Source organism: Rhizophagus irregularis, chromosome 14 (genome assembly GCF_026210795.1).
Source record: "Rhizophagus irregularis chromosome 14, complete sequence".
In the NCBI taxonomy this organism is placed as follows: Eukaryota; Fungi; Glomeromycota; class Glomeromycetes; order Glomerales; family Glomeraceae; genus Rhizophagus; species Rhizophagus irregularis.
The window spans coordinates 2,991,528-3,009,666 of NC_089442.1; the positions used below are offsets into that span (position 1 = coordinate 2,991,528).

Here is an 18,139-nt window from a genome sequence, read left to right on the forward strand (position 1 = left end):
ATAAAATCTATTCTAAATTCGCCGGATTTTCCGAAAGATTCCTTGTAAAACCGGAAAGATTTTTAGATTCCAGAATTTTTTTTTGGATTATGGCATATTAGATTTCCGGGAAATTTATTAGTACCGGAGTATATTCAGTGAATATCCTTTTTTAAGCAAATCCGGAATTTTCAATTTATTTCGGATTTTTTCCGGTATTTTCTTAGAAATTTTTTACACGCTGCCTTGAAAATCTCGACACAGAGTGTGAAAAACTAGGTATAGGACTTTCATCACAGTCTTGTTTACCAACGGATTAAATTGGTCTTTATGAATAGTTTATAGCTCTATTTGTATAACGATATTTACAAATAAAAAAGAAATTATATAACCGGCTGATATTTAAAATATTCGATATCTGCAAATTCTGCATAAGTTATGTGTGATCAACTTGATAATGTATTAATACTGCACGTTATCAGTAATTTCTCACAGTATTGTGATCATCATAACAGATTTACTTGTTTTTTGTTTGTATATTTTTTTTTTTATACTTTCTATTTCCCCCTAACACGAGCTATATTTATTTATTTACTTATTTATATATATATATACATATTTTTTTTTGTTTACATAATTTTTTATAAAAAAAAAAATTACGTTGTCTTCAACTACTTTTACTTTTGGTTCGAAAGTTTTTTTTCATGTCTGTACATTCACAAACAACCAAGAAACGTCATTCTTCTAAAAAAAAAGTAGAAGATTCATCATTTAACACGTCAAATAGTTCTAATTATAGTTATATTTCACAACGTTCAAACGAATATGAATTTCAAGATACTACCGAGAAATTATCAATACATTCATCAGGAAAAGAAGGTTTAGAAGATTATGTTTTAAATAAATTTAAAACTTTAAATACACATTATAATGATAATCCTGAAATACTAAATATGGTCACGTTGTTAAAGAGAGGTAGACGTAAAGAGAGATTAAATCAACTTGATAATTTAACAAGAGAACGACGTGTAAAACAAAAACAACAACAACAGCAACAACAGCAACAATCATCTCACGATCCACATCATTTAGGAAATATTGATGATTTATTGTTTAAATCTCAAGAAAGATCAAGAGTTAAACATAATGATCATGGTTCAAAGAATGTTAGAATACAAAGTTATCAGGAAAGTGATGATGATCAAAGAAATGATATAATTCAGGAGAATTTTACTCAGATGAATGATTTTACGGTAAATCAAAAGGATATTAATAACAATAAACAACCTTTAGCAAAATCTTTATCACAACCATTATTACCAACAGAACCACCTCCTCCTAATACTGTTAATACTGGTATTCGTAATTTAGTGCGCCCACAAGCTAATAAAGGGTTCGCACCAAAATCAAAAAAATACGATTCAGAAAATATTCATTCGTATATGAATTACAAAGCAAAACTTCAAGAAAAAGCTAAGCGTAAGAAAGAATATGACCTAATGAGGAAACAAGTAATTAAAGAGGAGACGAATAAAAGATTAAAACAATTAGAGGAATTTAGACGAAAACAAAGGAAAGAAAAATTGGCTCAGCTACAGGAAGCTAAGAATCGAGAATTAAAACTTAATGAAAATATTATAGATGATGAATATCAAGAGATCAGGAAACAACAAAGAAGAGAAAGAATGGCAGAGATTGCAAGAGAATCAAGGGATTCTTCAATTAATTATTCTCTAGATGAGGATAATGAAAATATAGAATATTGGGAAAATTTAACTCCTAGTAATATTGGATGGAAAGAATTTCTTTCAGTATCACAAAAAAAAGAAAATGATAATTCACAATTTTATAACTGGACTTTAAATACCGACCAACCTGATAAATATGAAGAGAATATTTTAAAGGCTTTAGCACCAGATCAATCGTTTAAACAGATCCTTAAAGAAAGATATGTATTACAACCTGTGATCGGTAAAGGTGAACAACAAATCATAGAGGAAAAAGACGAAATGACAAGCTTATCACATCCTAGAGAGAATCAATTTGAGCCAACTAAACCTGTTGGCGTGCAGATCCAAAAATCTTTGGATAATAAAAAATTAAAGAAAGGTTCCCAATTAGCACCACAAATATCTAATCAACCCCAATCAAAGCAAAAAATACAGAAAGAAACCCCAATTTCAAAGCCTCCACTAAAATCAATTCAGCGTTCACATTCAGAGGGGAGACCAAAAGAAAATATTCGAACGATTGCAAAAGTTCAGGGCTGGCTGAATCATTTTGAAAAGTTTGATGAACCCGAAAAAATCGAAAATAACTCAAAAGTTCCATCACCAAGTAATATTGTAGAGGATTGTTTAAGCTCGGATTCCTCGACTGATAATGAAACGTCAACAATGGGAGATTCAAAGCCATTACTAGATCTATTATCAAAAATTAGATCGACAAAAACGAAATTAAATGCTCGGGATAAGGCTGCTTTAGAACTTCATCAAAAGACTTTGGAAACTATGCAAAAAATAGTTACAGATTTGATTGAAAAACACGATGAAATCGCAGAGCGTGATCAGAAAATAAAGGATGGTAAAAAACATGTTAGAGAACTTTTAAATACTATAACAGGAAAAGATACGAGAGATATTATTGATGCTTTAAGGTTTTTATTAATTAATAATATATATATGTATATTTTTTCCTTAGATTTATTCATTACTAAAATTTAACTTATCTTGATTAGTATATCTCTCGATCAACCGCCCGAAAACTTTGGTTCAACAAGTAATTCTCTAGACGCTCTTCTGAAACAACTTCAAAAAGCTACTGATGGACTAAAAAATGTTGAAGGGCAGTTAAATAGGAAAGAAAAGAGATTAAAAACTGCGCTAGAAATTGCTCAAGATTTAGTTGACAAGAGATTAAATTTAATTAACTGGGAACGTAAATTACAGAAGCATGAACAACGTGTTAATAAGATTTCAAGTCATATTGGTGAATCAAAGGATTCAAGTATAATTAATCAACGAAATGATGGATCAAGATATATTGGAAGTGTTCTAGGATCGTTTATCGAAAAAAAGGAGAGCGAAAACAATAAGAATTTGGAACAGGATCAAGAAAATAACGCGATTAGGCCTAGTACTAATTCGGGTCCTTCTAGATCACAAAAAGAAGTTTGTACAGAAGATGGTTGGGAGAAAATAGTATTTCGTTCAGTACCAGAAAATGATCTCGCCAGTAACAATTCTTTATCTACGAATAACGATAGATTTTGTGGACAAATCGACAAAAATAATGGAAAACCCCCATCTGCAGAAATAAATGAACAAAAATATGATGAAAATTTGAATGGTTGGTTTATTATTTATACGTATGTGTTTTTTCATGATATGCTTTTTTATATTTATTTAACATTAAAATAATATACAATTCCAGATATGAGTCACTCGACAATTAAATCATCTGAAACAAATCAAATGACGGTCATTTCTCAAATGGATGAATATTTGTTATTATTAGAAAAACATAAAATAATGAAAGAATATTTAGGAAAGATTGGTGATAATCAACAAAGTATTAAAGACTACTTATCAAAAGCTGATAATAACCGTGATGTTAATTGTTCTGCTATTAATAGTGAATACTTTAGACCAAATGTAACTTTTGAAGAAACAGCGATAACAGAAGTCATAGGTGATACCCCTATAGAAAAAAAGGTTGATAAAGGAAATGGAAAACAAATTAATAATTTTACACCAACATTACCAGCATTGCCGACATTTGATCAACTTACAAATGAAAATTTATTAGAAACCGAACCAAATATTGAAGATTCAGATTCAGATTGGCAAGAATTAACATCAAGATTTAATGGACTCAGCTCTGCAAGGAATAAAATAGGTTCACATTCTTAAAATATTGTATTTGCGATATGAAAAATTTCGACCTATGTTATATAATCTTATTATTCTACTAATTAATAGCGAAGCAAAAATCCTCTAAACGTGTTAGCAAGCCTACTCCTCTGAATAAATTTTCGAAGAAAGTTCTCACCACAGGTAGCTTAGCTCGTAATGGTGATTGGGAAAATGTAGTGTTGAAAATACAAAATAAAAGTCACCTCCAAAAAACTCCAAACTTCCTCAGTAGTAAGAAAGGTATGGTATTTTTCAATTAATTCGTCGTTCATTTAATTAATTAATGGTTTAAAACTTATTTAATATTTTTTTTTTATTTAAGATGATCATAATAACAATAACAATATATCTAACAGCAATTTCTTCGTTAATACTGAAGGAAAACTTGGAGGAATTTTTGCAAATGCATCTCAAACTAGTTCAACGGGAACCGTAAAGAATTTCAACAAGGGTGTGATCGACGCCAAAAATAATGCTGGACCTCTAACAACAAATCAAAAAGGTACTTTAACATCAGAAAGATCTATTTCACTTAATTTAGGAGATTATGTTAGTAGATCGTTTCCAGCTTCACAAAAAATTCTCGAAAAAGAAAAAAAGGAAGACATTTGTGAACAAACAAATTCTATGATATCTCAAGAAATTCCAAAATATAATTTTGAAGGAAAACAAGAACATAATACTAATATCAATATTAAAGACAATAATGATGCAATAGAAAATAGCGATGATAATAATAACAATGATAGCGAAAATATGCAGTCGGAGAGTGGATTGGATTTTTCAGAGGTTGTTAATAGCTTGCCGGGATGGAAATCTTTTGTTCGTTGGTTACAAGAAGCGTAGATAAGGCAAAGTAAAAACTTTAAATTTAGATGTAAACAAATTAAAGTTAATATAAAAAGGTTGAGGGCGTTGAAGTGCGGCCATTTATATAATAAATAAATCATGTCGTATAACGACAAACTTTGCGCATATGCATATATTAAAATTATAGATGATAATTAATTAATTAAATATGAGATCAACAAAGAATTTTCTCGTTTTTATACATATTAAAAAAAAAAATTTGATAGATTATCAAACCTTTATTATATACGGCTTTATTATAAACTTTATTACAAAAATGCGAAAATAAAGATGATGAGATGATTCTATATTCTATTAAAAAAAACTTTATACTGTATCACTACTGAATGATTATTTAATCTATCTTGTATTAAAACAAAATTAATTATTCATTTAAATAAATAAATAAAATAAAATAAAAAAAATAAATTACAATACTATCCCACCAAATTACTCCATCAAACTACTGCACTGTAACATTTAATCTGAAACAAACAAGCAAAAAAATCATTAAACAAAAATATTTACCTATAAGACTCCAAACCCTATCACAACTTGATTGGAATTTGTCGCATCAATAGCATTTTCTTTTAAACTTTTTGTTTCCTCTGGACTTAATTGTAATATTGTTGATATTACGGGAACCAAAGGCTCACGGCCGGATGGTTCTGTCTCAAAAAACTTGAGAACAACATTTTTTAAATATTCTACACTCAAATTTTGCCGTTTCTCTAATCTATCTAATTTACGAATCTCTTCTTTCAATATCTAGATTATAAGGTTTTAGATATGTTAATAGAGATAATAATCTAGTTAAAAATAACTATATAATCATTACCTTCTCTTGATCTAATAACTTTTGAACTTGTGCCTCACTTTCATTCAACATTTCAGCCATATGTTGTAATTTAAATGTATTATCCTTATCTTTATCAGACACATTAGATGTACGTTCTTCCATATCTGCTAGAAGGTCGGATAATGTATCTTGAAAAAAAAAATATATTTTTAATTTATATCAAATAGTTGTAATAATAAAATAATATAGAAGAAAATAAAATAAAAATTGATTTAAATTACTTACTACTATTACGACTTGTAAAAGATAATGGGGACGAAGAACGACTACTATCATTTTTAATAACGTTCTTTACAGCTGATATTGATGCTACTTGCGTTTTACCAGAAATTTGTTTTTTAAGTTCCTCTATTTGTTCATTACGTTGTGATAATTCTAATCTTACTTGTGATAATTCCTCACCAAGTTGCTATAGAGATAATAAATTATTCAATAAATCAATATTTACTTGAATCAAATAATTATTTAACGTTCTTTAATATATCACCTCTGAAATTTTTTGTAAAGCTTCATTCTCCTCTTGCTTTTGCTTAAGATTTTTCTCTTTTGCTTCTATTGCATTCTTAAGTCTATCTTCAAAATCTTCAACATTAGCTAAGTAACGAGCTTCAGTTTCTTTGAGTGCTAAAATTTCATATTAAATTAGAATAAAACACATTACTAAATTAATAATAAGATAAGAATAATAACCTGCTTTTAAATGTTCATTATCTTCTGTTAAATTATCTAATTGTTTTTGAATTGATTTTACGGTATCGGAGTTTTCCTTTGCTGCTCTTTGTGCTTTTTCAAAATCATTTTCAAGTTGTGTATTGAGTTCATATGCACGCTTAAGATCTCTTTCAGCAACTTTAAGTTTGTCCTGAGCATACTTTAATTCAGAAGACTTGAAACTAATTAAAGAAAAAAAATTGTGAGTGATTCTTATAATAGTTGTAAAGTATATATGTTATTTAATTCTAACGAACATTAGCTCAGATTCTAATTTTTTATTTGCAGCTACTAATTCTAAAATTTCTGTATCGTTTTCTCCCCTTGAATTTTTTTGTTCTAGTAATGCGTGAGCTCTTGTCTTGTATTGTTGGAACTCTTCTTTTACTTGGACAATTTGTTGATTTGACTGCCTAAGTTTTGATTCCTAATAAAAAAATTCAAAAAAAAATTTTAGTATACGTATAATAATATATTAAATATTAAATTTTAACATATTTTGAAATTCAACTAATTACCAACTGTTCTATTTGTGCATTATATGTAGCTGACTGACTATGCATTTCCGTTGTCAATTTTTCTGTTGACTCTAGAAGAAACAAAAATTATGTAAATTTCTAGGTAAAAAATTATACGATCAAATATTCACTAAAAAATAATTTACAAACTTTTGCTTTCGTCTACAATATTCTTTGCTTCCTCATATTTCTCTTTCATACTTTCTATAGTTGCTTTAAGCTCTTCAATCTCTGAATCTTTTGACGCAACAGTTTGTCTTAATTCCATCAAAGTTTTATTAGCACCATTAAAGATCCCTATAAATGTATAAATGATTTATTTTTTTTTTTTAAAAAAAAAATAAATAAATAAAATAAAATAAAATAATTAATTAATTAAATTAAATTAAATTTTAAACGAACTAAAGAGTAGTTTAATTAAATCTTATTTGCCTCTCATTTTTTTCATTTTTTCATCAAATTCATTTTTTGTCTTATCTAACTCAGCTAAAAAAATTTTAAAGAAAAAAAAAATATTCGTTAAAATCAAATAAATAAATAAATAAAAAAGAAAAGCTATAAAAATAAATATATATAATATAAAATTTACCAGTTCTCTTGTTAAGCAATTCCTGAATTTTATTAATATCATTTTGTTTTCCACCTAATTGAATTCTTAAATCTTTAACCTAATAAAAAAGAATATATATGTATATTATATGCATTTAACTAATAAACCTAATAAAAATTTAAAATAATATCCTTAATAAATCCAAATAATAATATAATAAATTATTTATTATTTATTATTTATTACCTCTTCTTGAAGTGTAAAATTTCTACTTTCAAGATCATCATTCTTTCCACGCGAGTTTGGTGTTGGACTCTATTTAGAAATAAAAGGAAATAATTTAACATTATTTACCATTATTCGGAACTTTTAATAGATCAAAGATAAACACATGAAATCATACATACTCCAGTCCTTATATTTCTCGCTATATTTGCAAACTTTCGATCATGTTGTTCCCCGACTTGTTCATCCATATTTTTAAAAAAAAGAATTTCGTTACTATAAAGAAAGAATAATAAAGGATTATAAAATCATTGTGAAAGTCTGTTGTGATGTACCTTTATTTAGAAAGATGAGCAAAGTCAAATATATTTGTCTTACCAAAAAATTTATAATTAATGTAAATCCTCTCTGAACTTAAAAATAACTTAGATCCTAGATAAATAAAAAATAACAATGTATAATAATTTAAACGTATAATATTATTTTTACACAATGAACAAATTATTGTGTCAATTTTTTTATTACTGCATGAAAATAATAATAATAAAAAAAAAAAAAAATTTAAAAAATAAAATAATAGAACGAATTTAATAAAAAAGAAACTAAATCACTGAAAACATATTAACCATAAAGAGACTCTGAGACCTGTCAAACAAATCAAAATGACTTGGTTAACCTCCAAAAATCGAATAGTTTACCCAAAGATCTTTGAAAAACAAAGAAAATATGTCAAATCTACGCAATAACAATACTAGATCTAACAGAAAGACTTTTAATAAATCTAACTCACTTTAGTAAATAAAAAAGTAAACTGCGATAACGCCCAACAACTCGGGCTGTGCAGCATGCAGAGATCTTTTTTATGCGTATTCTTTGAACCTTTTCGAGAATGAATATCAAAAATCAATAAAACAAAGTCTTCCACTTGAATTTATAGAAATTCGATCGTTGTGTTACAAATCTGCGCATAGAAAATTCGGAAAAATCTGTTATTTTATGTGTGATACCCGTGGTGATACCATAATTTTTTTTTATCTACGGTAACGAGTCGAAATTTAATACTAAATATCTATTTTTGACATTTTGAGGGACATTTTGACAGCTGACAGTTTCTTTGAATTATAGAGGTTATTCGGTCTGAACTTTGTTTTACATCATTAATACTTTATAGTAAAATATCTACGTTATACAGTTTTAAGGAAAGTAATATTTAACACAGAATAAAAACATTTGTGGAAGTTATACATAAAGTTAGCAATTTACATTAAAAAGTCAATTAATTGAATGCAAAAGGCAATGAAAAAACATCTGAAAATGGATCAAATTATGCAGTTGTTGTACATAAATTTCCGGGGGGAGTAAAAAGTTGAAGTTTTGGAGGCGGGTTTACAATAAAATTGGAAGCGATTTAAGCCAATTTAGCCATTTATCAAACTTAAATGCATTTTTAAGAAAGTGTAGATGGTAAATCAATACATGGGCTCCACTATGATGAAAAGTAGATATGTCAAATGAAGAAACTAATTAAAGTTTTCACTTATTGTGATAATATGTGGGCGTGAGAATAGAAATGATTGTGTCATATACATGTTGCAGGTTTCACTCTTTTTCATATTTAGTTCATTATTAAAACAAAGGTGTCAAATTATTTTACTGTGCCACGTGCATTTTATTCTTTACCTTTGTTCAGCTTTCGATTGTTGTTGGTTTGTGTATCCAAACTAATTGTCCTACCCAAATGTCAATACATTCACCAATCAATCTATTCCGATATTTGGGGCTGAGGGTTAATAAAAATTCACCGATGACACCAATTGGTGGTCGATCATCTCATATACCCCCCTTGTTTCTCCAACTTTTTGCTAAATTGTTCAATTTTCATTATTCTTCCCTACTAAAACAATTCCTTACAATTTTTTTATCATTTTTTTCATTTATTCCCCCTTCCAACTAAAAAGCTTTCTTATTTTGAAACTTTTTTGAAACCAAAATAATTGTTTTAATAGCATTATAACCATTAACAATAGATAATTTTTTTTTTCCACCTATAAATTCGCTTGTAAATTTGATATTCGTCTGTGTTCAAAAAAAAAATGACGGCGAAAGTTGAAGATTTTTTTGTTTCAAGTCAACCCAAATCTTTTGACGACCAAGAAGACGAAGATATAAGTGTTGATGTTGACTTGACGGATGATGATTGGCAATGGGAAGAAAGACTTCGTCTTATCAACGAATTTGAAAATTGGACGAGTGAAAATGAAGTCTTAGACAAATTTATACAACAAACCCAGTTGGAGACACCGTACGTTCAAATATATCCATTCTTTTAAAAATTTTACATAATTTTCCTAAACGAAATGCTTTTCTGAGTAATTTGCTCGGAGGAATTTTTTCTTCAGCCTACTAATCGTTTTTAATGGCTAATTTTAAAATATTTTTTTTTTTTAAAAAAAAACAGAGATCCTCGCCACCATATGCAATGGATACCTTTTGAAAATTTCAGCGACGTTAAATTCGTATTAAAAGGAGGCTACAGTTCAGTTTTTTCTGCTACCTGGGCAAATAAGAAGGAAAAAGTATGGGATGGAGCAAAACAAACTTTTGTAGAAAAACCGCTTATGGTTGCACTAAAATCACTTAAGAATTCGCAGAACGTTAGTGACGAATTCTTGGACGAGGTTAGTAATTTAACCGATTATAGAATTGATCTACTCATATGACTATCTGATCTTTTTAGATTTTTTTTTAATTATTTTTAAAAAAACCCTTTTTTTTCTTTTATAGATTAAGCGTCACGGTAGTCTCAAATTGGATGGATGTGGATATATTGTACATTGTCATGGTGTTACAAAACATCCAGAAACGGGTGAATTTATGATGGTTATGAATTACGCGGAAGATGGGGATTTGCGTCATTATGTACAACGAAATATGGGTACATTACGTTGGAAAGATGCTGTAGAAATGTTATGTAACATAGCGATGGGGCTCCTAAACATACACAAGAATGGCACATACCATAAAAATCTTCATAGTGGAAATGTATTAAAATTTTATAGTTGTAATATTGCTGATTTTGGTTTATGTGGACCTTCAAATCCATCAGAACCACGAGGAGTTTATGGATCTTTACCCTTTGTGGCACCTGAAGTTTTAGCCGGTGGATCATTTACTGCTAAAGCTGACATATATAGTTTTGCGTTTATTATGTGGGAAATTACATCAGGGAAACCTCCATTTTCTGATAGACCTCATGATCATTCATTAGCTTTAGAAATTTGTCACGGTTTTCGAGAATCAATTGTACCTGGTACTCCACTATTTTATGAAGAATTAATGAAGAAATGCTGGGATGCAGATCCTTCAAAAAGACCTGATGCAGAAGAAATAATAGATATTTTATTATCTCCTTACGCATATCAACGACGACTTCTCCGTCTAGACGAATACTCATTTAACACAGCAGATGAAATTGATGATCTTGATGCATTTGAGCAAATACTTTCATCACGAATCTCAGATACGCGATATCCAGTTGCTCCAGATGTTCATCCATTCGCTTTTTATACTAGTCGTTTCTTATTATACCCGAATTTACCCACACCCACAAATTGTACATATGTAGCGGAACCTTCGCAAACATCATATTTCGATTGTAAGTACTGCAAAAAAAAATATTAATTGTGTGATTTATCATAAATGAGACTTTTTATACTTACAATTCCCATTTTTCTGTTTAATGATAGTAAATAAATCTGTGGATCTAGGCGAAGAAATAACATTCGAAGAGTACGATACTCATTGTCCACCAGAAGAAGACCTTTCCGAAACGGAAAGTGATTACGAAATCGAAGAGGAGCAATACATTCCTCCACCACCACCAAGCATGATGCATCGAAGAAGATCTATTGCACCCCCACCAATGATTCCAACTTCATGATATACATATATATTTTAATTTCATTTCATTTCTTTCTTCTTTCTTAATTACATTTTGGGTGGGCGTGAGATAGATTACATTATTATAAAAAAACGTATTTATTTATTTTTCATCTCCCTCTCTATTTTCCTTGTTATATACATTAGAACACACACATACTCTATAGATTAAAACACATTAAAAAATATGCAAAAAAAATAAGTATAATTTTCACATTTTATTAAGAATCATTATTTGAAATAATTCCTTCCGTTATTTCATAAATGATTTCGTAAGAATGGCGAATACTGTATAGATAAAGATTATTTCTCATCATTATTATTTTAACTCTGTACAATTATTTATTTCATAATCCCTTACATAATAATATTTTTTTTTTTTGCTTATCCTCCCTTTTATTATAATTATATATACTTATAAGTTTTAAGAAAAAAAAACCTATTTATTAACTCTAAAAAGAAAAAAAAACCATGTATAAACTCTTAAATTTTTTTTAAAAAAAAAAATATGGAAAAAAAAGAAAAAAAGACAAACAAAAAAGTTAAAAAAAGTTAAAATAAAAATTATAATAAAAAAAACTTCAATACTTAATAATATAATATAATCGAGTATATTTTCAATGAAAGAAAGAAATGATATTAACCCCCATAAAAATGAATTTGAACACTGAAAGTTTCCGCATTGTATTTAACTTTACCTGATTATCAACCTTCCGTATATAATTACGCGAAGGAACGTTTTAAAGATCTTATATTGCCAAATTCAAAAAAACTGCTTGCATGTTCCTTGATTTCCTTCTTCATTGTATCTATTGTTATTCCTTTTTCATTCTCTCTTGATTTTTCTTTGTTTTACTCAAAATTTACAAACAAAAAAATTTTTGGGCTAAACCATAAATTCATAGAAGAGAATCATGGATTTTCCGAAGCATTGTACGAGAAAAATAATTGGAAAAGATCTACAATTTTTTTACATAAAAAGGAATTCTTTTTGTTGAATCCTCTTTATATGGATCACAAGATTTTTAAATTATGGAAATTATATTCCGGATCTGAAACGTTCTTTTTTAATAAATGGCAATCTTCTATATCTTCTATGGCTATGCCGAGTCGGAGTATTAATTTTATTTGTAAATTGTGTAAATTGACGATCTTAAACAAGAATTATTATAAAGTTTTACCTGTTGTGACCATTGAAAATTATTTATAAAAAAAAAAATACAAATTCTTATTATTTGTCTTTTTTTAACCTTCTGAAATTTATTATTATTTATTATTATTTATTATTTATCATTATTTTATTTTTGTTTTTTTTTTTAAAAAAAAAAGAAAGAAAATCATGTTCGAATTAGTCTTGGGAAAGTGTAATATTTGTGAAGAACAATTATTTAATAAATATTGGTGTAAAGGATGTAGAACAAAATATTTTTTAGAAAGATTTTCAACATGGACGAGTGAAAATGATGAATTGGATAATTTTATACAAGAGAGTCAATTAAATGCGAGGGAAGAACATGGATATTTTCGTTGGTTTAATTATGATATTTTTGAAAATTTACAATTAATTGGTAGTAATAAAGGATATAGTGAAGTTTATTATGCTATGATAAAACAAGATGAATTGATTATGATGAGTTATGATAGGTTTGTTGTTTCAAATTACTTGGATGCTCCCAATTCTCATATTCCGAGGGCTGTTGCATTGAAAAGAATCATTAATTCCGGTCGTACGGTTAAGGAATTTATAAATTCGGTAGGTTTCTAATCATAATTATCATAATTTTATCTTAAAATTTATTTATTTATTTATTTATTTTGGCGTAGATTAAGAATTATTTTGTTTGTATGGATGAGACAATAACAAAATGTTATGGAATCACAAAAGATCCTTCAACACAAGATTATATGTTAATCCTACAGTACGCCAACGTGAAATCTTTAAATGATTCAACAACACTTAAAAACTTTTCATCATCATTATCTTGGACGGAAAAGAAGGAATTATTTAAAACAATTGTACAAGCCATCAAATTACTTCACGAATCAAATTTAATTCATAAAAATTTACATCTTGGCAACATCCTTTTGAATAGGACATCTGGACCACATTCAATTCAAAATGTTTGTGTAAGTGATATTGAAATGTGTAATTCAATTAATGAACAAAAACATCAATCAAAATTATTTGGTGTAATGCCATTTACCGCCCCGGAAGTTCTTAAAGGAGAGCGTCAATCAAAATCTTCAAATATTTATAGTCTTGGAATGATCTTTTGGTGTATTATATCAGGTCAATTACCTTATTCAAAATTTTCTCATGATTCTTTTCTTGCTTATGAATTATGTAAAGGAAAAAGACCTATGATTCCTAATGGTACACCACAAGATCTTGTTGAAATTTTAAATCAATGTTGGGAATCTGATCCTTCTAAAAGACCATCAATTCATTCTATCGCATTTTCTTTAAATTGGAGTGTTGTTTCTGATGGGGGATCTATTGATTATAATTCTAATGATCTTTATAAGAATCCTAATGCTTTTTATTCTAGAAGATTGATTGATTTTAATTTTAAATCATTTGATAAAGTCGAATCTTATTTATAAAAAAAAACATTATTACTACTATGGTTATTATTATTAAGTGACATTTGAACAATTTCATTTACAACACTTATTATTATTATTATATGACATTTTGAACAATTTACATTTAGTATTATTAGTATATGAACATTTGGACAATTGACATTTAGTAACACGTATGTCAAAATTTTATTATTATATCATTTAAACAACGAACAATTTTCAGTTGTAACACATATATCAAACATAATAAAATTAAATTCACATGTATTTTGATTTTTTTTTTTTAATAACCAAGAAATTAATGTTTATTACTTTGATCCTGACCCGATTATAGTATTAGTCGAATAATAATTCGCGGATAATTCTCGTTATTATAAATACAGTCAAATGATATGTCAAAAATATTATTATATCAAAATTATACCGTTCTCTCATATAGTAGGAAAGTAAATTTTTTAATATAGATCGGTATATCGAATATCGGCATATCGAAATCGGAATATCAGCATATCGAAATCGGTATATCGAGGTCTGCGTTTGTGCAATTTAACACTTTTTAGCATTTAAAACCAAATAATCACTCATAGGATGTTAAATCAATAAATAACGATTAGCACTAATTATTAAAAATTAGTTATTAAATTAACCCTATTTTTATTATTTTTTTTTCTTTTCTAATTTTTTTTTAAAAAAAAATTGTCCGTGAAATTCTATAGAAATTTATGATCGTACATCTGATATGCCGAATATGTAATTAATATATACAATTATTTTAATTATTTTATTTTTTCTAAATTAATTTTTTACAAAAATAATGTTCATCCACCATTTTATAATATCTAAGTAATGTCTTTTAAAAAATCGTAAAAATCTAATGTAGGATTATATTGTTGTAAATAAGTTTTAATTGTTTCAACATGTCTTTCACGAATTCGTCTCGACCAACCAGAAATATAAAAAGTAAAAAGTCGAGTATTTAAATTTGTTAAAAATTGTTGTAAATTATTCATTATAACCCAATTCAAATCTAAGCTAAGATGATGTAAAGAACTTGGTAATAATTTTGCTAATACAGGTAAAAATTCTACAAAAGCTCTTTCATGACCGTAAGGTCCAATTAATTTAAGACTTTGAAGTTGATTGGAAAAGGATAAAAGGGTTATTAATTGAGGTGTTTGACAATTTCTAAAGGGAATTGTGAGAGAGATTAAAGATGTCGTTGAATAAGTTACAATTGTTTCTAATATTAAATGATTAAATTGTCGAGATACTTCATCAGAATAATGAAGTTCCCTTAATGAAATAGAATTTTTTTTAATTAATTCGACAAAAATTTCTGACGCATTACTTTGTAAACTTTTAAATCTAATTTTACGTAAATGTGGAAATTGAGTTTGAATTAAAGGTCGAAGAATATCTTGATTTTCAAAATAACAATATTCTATAATTAAAGTTTTTAAATTATGACAATTTGATAATGATATAAAAGCATTATTGTCAGATGGAAATTTTGCATATATTAATTCAAAATGAATTAATGAATTTGTTTGAAAATCTAAAGCTTTCATTGGTATCACAGGACAAATACCATATGCAAATAATTTACAATTTTGTAAATTTTTTTGATTTTTTATGAGCATATATATGGATTTGTGTCTATGCTCTGGAAGATTGTCAAAACAATAATCCAATATTTCTAATTTTACGAGATTTTTGGAATGTTTTTCCATGTCTAAGAATATATCACGTGTATTGACTTTATAAATTGAAAGTTCACTCAATTCATTCAAAAATTTCGATGCACTTCGTTGATAAGGGAAGATCGGATATCTTTTCCATCCTCCGACATAATTCCAATTTAAGTGTAGCGTTTGAATATTTTCACACTTTGTCGTAAAAAGTCTGCATAAAGCACGACATATTAAATCTGTGTGCCGACTATTAAAAAGTGAAGAAATTATGATTAGTACTTACTACTTTTAAACCATTTAATCTAAAAGTCTACATATTTTGTATACTTTACTTTTCGACGATCTTATTAACTCTGTTTCGAGCCTCAACGGCTGCATAGAAATTTTTCATGTCTAAGTGACGTAAAAAGTTAGCATAATGAAAAGTTGCAGGTTTCGTAATGTTTGTAAGATCCACTCCATTTTTAATAAGATTTTTTTTTTCATGTAATGTGAGACATGATAAATATACATCTATGATAATTGGTGAACTTTTATTTAAAAATGGTTGTTTCCAAATTAATCGAACTGTACTAATACACCAATTTTTGTCAACTAAAAGACAAGAATGTAATGTTCTTAAATCATCCTGAAAATATTTAAATATTTCAAGTAAACAATCGGTTGGTAATATTAGATTTTTCTCTTTCTCATCTTGTACAATTTTTTGATTTTTCGAATCGTTTTTTTTTCTTCTCCCCAATAAAAATAATCGTTTCCATTTTGGTTTTGTTTTATTTTGCGGTATTGTATTTTGTGCTCTTTGTGTACTTTGATTTTTTTTCTTTAATCCGACACAAAAAATTTTTTTGATATTGTGTGCCATTTTTTTTTTTTTCTTTAAATTATCTCAGAAAATTTTTTTCAATAAAATAAATCAGGTAATCATATATTATATATATAAATATCACAAAAAAAAAAAAATTTATTTCAAACCTGGTGTTACTTTTTATTAATTTATACATACATTCATACATATATAAATAAATAAATATATATATATATATACCATTTATTCATTTATTTATTTATTATTTATGTGAAATAATGTAAAAAAAAAAAAATTATCCGATTCTTGTAATGTGACGGAGCTACAACTCCTATAAATAAGCCACCTAAAATTATAATTATAATAACGAATAATTTGATGGATTATTATGTTGCCGACTCGATTCGGAATTAATGTAATATAAAACGGGTGAAAATTTATAATATTAAAATAGATTTTATTTATATAGCATATGTAATGCAATATGTAATCTATAATATTGAATGACGAAAATTAGACCATATGAGTTCGAAAGGAAATCGGCGGAATCTTATAGAAAATTCCGAAATAATTTATATGCACGACATATATATAAATATATACATATATATATATATAATGTAATTTTTTTTATCATTTTTTTTTTGTTGAAAATCTATCTTATTGTTCTTTCTGGGAAATAAGAGTGATCGTCATCTCAATCGGGAAAGTGAAGTTTTAGCACTTTTTCATACTAAATCATTTAAAAAAATAAATTCGGAATTCGTTTACCATATTTTTTTCGAGTGAGGAATTCCCCCTTCCCAAAAAAAAAATATCCCCTGACAACAATAAAATATATAAGAATGCATAAAAAAAAAAGCCAAGCAATTATTAGGGAGCACCGAACGCACCGTGTTTTAAAAAAAAAATTAACTCGTTTCAATTTTTTATTTTGTTTTTTCTTTTTTTTTTCAATGCATGTTTTAAAAAAGAATACTTTGTATGAAATTCTTATATATTTATATATTGTACCTATATAATTATCACAAATTTGTAAGTACTGGTATAATTAATTGTGTTTCAAAATAACAATGAATAAAGATTATTTACTAAAAAGAAATATTATTTTGAGCTCAGGAATATACATGTAAACAATTGGAAATAAATTATAAATAATGAACCCGTTTATAGTATATTGTGTAATTTATGACGATGGTCACAAGGCTCATGTAATTTCGGCCTAACTTTTGATCATCGGCCGAGATTAAAAATAAATTAGTCATTTTAATTTTGCCGTAAGATTGCAAAAAATATCAAAAATTTCTTTTTTATTATCGATTCCCGATTAATAAAGTTTGTAGATCGACTCAAAGTCATCTATATAATTAGGAAGGCCGAGATTATCAGTTATACAGCAACTACGTCATGACGCAGCAATATTTGATAACCTTAAACTTTTAATACTTTTAATATTAAACTAAATGTAATGATTGGTGATTCGTCCATCGTAAATAATGCAGGCAGAATT

At 27.2% G+C, this 18,139-nt stretch overlaps 5 protein-coding genes across 5 annotated transcripts; 3 read left to right on the forward strand and 2 right to left on the reverse strand.

Moving 5' to 3' along the window:
* Positions 1 to 546: 546 nt before the first annotated feature.
* On the forward strand, positions 547 to 5,132 carry OCT59_006346 (uncharacterized protein). Its single transcript, XM_066141214.1, has 5 exons — positions 547 to 2,635; positions 2,717 to 3,327; positions 3,412 to 3,876; positions 3,960 to 4,133; positions 4,216 to 5,132. Exons 1-5 carry the CDS (start codon positions 684 to 686, stop codon positions 4,737 to 4,739), a joined length of 3,726 nt encoding a protein of 1,241 aa, XP_065998027.1. The 5' UTR covers positions 547 to 683; the 3' UTR covers positions 4,740 to 5,132.
* Positions 5,103 to 8,502, reverse strand: OCT59_006347 (uncharacterized protein; the record flags this gene model as incomplete). Its single annotated transcript, XM_066141215.1, has 17 exons — positions 8,396 to 8,502; positions 8,232 to 8,311; positions 7,984 to 8,129; positions 7,788 to 7,881; positions 7,627 to 7,695; positions 7,420 to 7,498; positions 7,263 to 7,316; positions 6,981 to 7,127; positions 6,831 to 6,901; positions 6,570 to 6,739; positions 6,292 to 6,494; positions 6,089 to 6,225; positions 5,827 to 6,010; positions 5,581 to 5,729; positions 5,382 to 5,510; positions 5,271 to 5,287; positions 5,103 to 5,106 (listed from the first exon to the last, which is right to left on the reverse strand). Exons 4-17 carry the CDS (start codon positions 7,854 to 7,856, stop codon positions 5,103 to 5,105), a joined length of 1,482 nt encoding a protein of 493 aa, XP_065998028.1. The 5' UTR covers positions 7,857 to 7,881; positions 7,984 to 8,129; positions 8,232 to 8,311; positions 8,396 to 8,502.
* A 973-nt stretch (positions 8,503 to 9,475) lies between these two features.
* OCT59_006348 (uncharacterized protein) lies at positions 9,476 to 12,244 on the forward strand. Its single transcript, XM_025313879.2, has 4 exons — positions 9,476 to 9,907; positions 10,064 to 10,283; positions 10,390 to 11,260; positions 11,352 to 12,244. The coding sequence occupies exons 1-4, from the start codon at positions 9,699 to 9,701 to the stop codon at positions 11,543 to 11,545; spliced, it is 1,494 nt and encodes a 497-aa protein (XP_025186372.1). The 5' UTR covers positions 9,476 to 9,698; the 3' UTR covers positions 11,546 to 12,244.
* Positions 12,245 to 12,862: 618 nt separating this feature from the next.
* OCT59_006349 (uncharacterized protein) lies at positions 12,863 to 14,427 on the forward strand. The gene is made up of 2 exons (XM_025330029.2): positions 12,863 to 13,297; positions 13,369 to 14,427. The coding sequence occupies exons 1-2, from the start codon at positions 12,884 to 12,886 to the stop codon at positions 14,146 to 14,148; spliced, it is 1,194 nt and encodes a 397-aa protein (XP_025186373.1). The 5' UTR covers positions 12,863 to 12,883; the 3' UTR covers positions 14,149 to 14,427.
* Positions 14,428 to 14,884: 457 nt separating this feature from the next.
* On the reverse strand, positions 14,885 to 16,726 carry OCT59_006350 (uncharacterized protein). The gene is made up of 2 exons (XM_025331606.2): positions 16,154 to 16,726; positions 14,885 to 16,068 (listed from the first exon to the last, which is right to left on the reverse strand). Exons 1-2 carry the CDS (start codon positions 16,684 to 16,686, stop codon positions 14,970 to 14,972), a joined length of 1,632 nt encoding a protein of 543 aa, XP_025185011.1. The 5' UTR covers positions 16,687 to 16,726; the 3' UTR covers positions 14,885 to 14,969.
* Between the last annotated feature and the right edge of the window lie 1,413 nt (positions 16,727 to 18,139).